The following is a 3,031-nucleotide window of genomic DNA, read 5'->3' on the forward strand; positions in this document are numbered from 1 at the left end:
TGGGGGGGCTCTCACCTCCCTGAGAAGTCAGGGATGGCATGACCACCTGTTCTAAAACAAAAGAAAGTGGGGGATGTAATGGGCTTAAGCTAGGAAAATTAAAGCAAAAAGAACTGTCATTTGTCCAATATCACAGGGTGAGCCTCAATCGGAATTACCTAATATAGCCTTCTCTTCATTTGGCATCTCTTTATATTTTTTTCATAGAGAGAGAAGAGAAAATCCTTTACCCCTAGAACATGGCCAATATCACTGTGGTGACAGGATTCCTCCTCATGGGCTTTTCCAACATCTGGGAGCTTCAAGTCTTACATGCCATCCTCTTCTTGCTGATCTACCTGGTGGCTCTAATGGGTAACATACTTATTTTCATCCTCATCTCTCTTGAAGGGAAACTTCATACACCTATGTACTTCTTCCTAAAAAACCTGTCCTTTTTAGACCTCTGCCTTATTTCCATCACAGTCCCCAAATCAATTGCAAACTCATTAAGTCGCAGCTGCTCCATCTCTTTTTTGGGATGTGTATCACAGCTTTTTTTAATGATGTTATTTGCAGCATCGGAGCTTTTTCTCCTCACAGCAATGTCCTATGATCGCTATGTGGCTATCTGTCAACCCCTACAGTATGAGGTCATTATGACCAGAAGGACTTGTGTGAAGATGGCAGCTGCTTCCTGGCTCAGTGGAGGTTTGTTTGGGGGCCTGTACTCAGCTAGTATATTTACTTTGCCTTTCTGTGATTCCAAGGAAATCCACCAGTTCTTCTGTGATGTCCCATCCTTACTCAGGATCTCCTGCTCTGAGACACACCTTGCAATTGATGTCACTATGGCTTTTGGGCTTGGTTTAGGGATTCTTTGCTTTATTTCCATAGCTGTCTCTTATGGTCCTATATTCTCAACTGTACTGAAGATACCAACTACAGAAGGTAAGTCAAAAGCCTTCTCCACTTGCCTGCCCCATCTCATCGTTCTCATGGTTTTTATCACAACAGGTGTCATTGCTTATCTAAAGCCACCTGAGGAATCTGACTCAGTTCTTGATCTGTCATTGTCTCTGTTCTATACAGTGGTACCCCCAACCCTAAATCCTGTCATCTACAGTCTGAGAAATAAGGATATAAAGAATGCTCTGATGAAACTCATAGCCTGGAAATATTTCTCAAAGGAACTAATAGCAAAGTGTTTTCCATGATTATGTGCCTGTGTGTATATATATATATATATATATATATATATATATATACTGACTTAAATTCATTGCTTCCATGTTCTTGTCAAGCTCACCAATTTTAAAATGCTGACTCCCAAATTGTGTAGAGAATCATAACATGATGTTTTTAAAATTGTGTACACCCATTCTGGTCCTAAAAACAAAAGATTGCCACTTTTCTGAAATAATGTATTTGAAGATTCTCTGGTTAATTTATATCAACTGCATGGAATTTCAGAAAATATTATATGACTTGAAAACAGATGAAGCATTTTTTTTTTTGGTGTTTTTTTAAATTTTTTTAATTAAAGCTTTTTACTTACAGAACATATACATGGGTAATTTTTCAACACTGACCCTTGCAAAACTTTCTGTTCCAAATTTTTCACTCCTTCCCTGTTCTGATACTGAAGCCACCTGCCAATGGCTGCTGGAGGTCTAACTCAGACCTGGAGAATGGATCTCTTCATGTGAGAGGATGATAATACAATGAGACTGAGAGGCAGTTCTCTCTGTTCTCTCAGTTTGCTGTTCTCTGACCTCTCCACTGAAAAGCAGTTGCGTTGTCTGACCTCTCTCCTCTTCCCTCTTGCCTCCAATTTATTTCATTCCCAATCCACAAGGAACATCTGCGAAGGCTGCTTTGCAACTTGTGCAAGTTTATGATTCACAGCTGTGGAATCTCTCAGAGAATTGACCTGCCCCTTCACCCGGGCTTAGTCCTTAATACTTCTACCCCACCCCTTCCCCTAGATGGCAAGTAGTCCAATACATATTAAATATGTTTAAATCCAATATATGTATACATATTTATACAGTTATCTTGCTGCATATGAAAAATCAGATCTAGAAAAAAAAACTGAGAAGGAAAACAAAATACAAGCAAACATCAACAGAAAGCATGAAAATGCTATATTATGGTCCACACTCAGTTCCCACAGGTCTCTCTCTGGGTGTGTACAGATGAAGCATTTTAATGACAATGCACAACTTTCAGAAAAACACCAAATGTCATTTTTTCTTTTTTTTTTTTTTTTAGTGTTTACACAAATCCAATATTGGATTGCCACAATAATTATTAGGAGTAGTTAGGAAAGGTGTTTGTCACCATTTTTTATTTAAGGATAAAAAACATTTTCAAGGTCAACAGTAAGTGATGGCATTGTGGTTCAAATGTTTCATTTATTTTCGAGTCAGGTAACATTTTTTCCTAGTCCATGTAGTAAGACTATTAAATAAACAGCTGATATAGATTGATGAGAGGATCTTCAAATATGTTATTTTCAAATAAATGTGTCAGAAAAAATGTTAGTCTCTTGACTTTACTCTCAAATCTAGAACATAAGCACAAGAATCCAGGATTGGGAAGGACATCAAAAGGTCATTCCTCTAAATCTAATCTGTATCTGAATTTGAAATCCATATACAACATCAAAAAGTCGAGATCATCCAAATTTCAATTAAATTTTGAAGAGAAACTTCATGCAAAGGTGACCTATTCCACTTTTTCAGGTTTTTAATTGTTCAGACACTTTCCAGATATTTTCTCACTATTATTTTTACTCATTGCTCATACTTCTACCAGTCCTTTCACTTCACTGAAATGTAGTTTATTTGGGCTTGTTTTACTGGGAGCTTGAAAAGGTAAGTAAAACACAAATAATTGACAAAATCAATGATATATTCTGATCATACCATTTTTAATATATAGAATCCCATTTAAAGAGTAAGATTCTTACAAGAGAAATGAAAAGTGAAACAATTTCTCTGCATTGTCATTAACATACAGAAATTCATTTTTTTGCTATTAATGTGTT

The 3,031-nt window shown here is 36.7% G+C and overlaps 1 protein-coding gene across 1 annotated transcript; it reads left to right on the forward strand.

Moving 5' to 3' along the window:
- The first annotated feature begins 239 nt into the window (after positions 1-239).
- On the forward strand, positions 240-1,196 carry LOC127561488 (olfactory receptor 14A2-like). The gene has a single exon (XM_051996715.1). It carries the CDS (start codon positions 240-242, stop codon positions 1,194-1,196), a length of 957 nt encoding a protein of 318 aa, XP_051852675.1.
- The last annotated feature ends 1,835 nt before the right edge of the window (positions 1,197-3,031 follow it).

The sequence above is a fragment of the Antechinus flavipes genome, chromosome 4 (genome assembly GCF_016432865.1).
Source record: "Antechinus flavipes isolate AdamAnt ecotype Samford, QLD, Australia chromosome 4, AdamAnt_v2, whole genome shotgun sequence".
NCBI lineage: Eukaryota > Metazoa > Chordata > Mammalia > Dasyuromorphia > Dasyuridae > Antechinus > Antechinus flavipes.

What these genes read in the sequence shown, in the direction of transcription:
- LOC127561488 (XM_051996715.1), top strand. Translation starts at nt 240, where the DNA reads ATGGCCAATATCACTGTGGTGACAGGATTCCTCCTCATGGGCTTTTCC.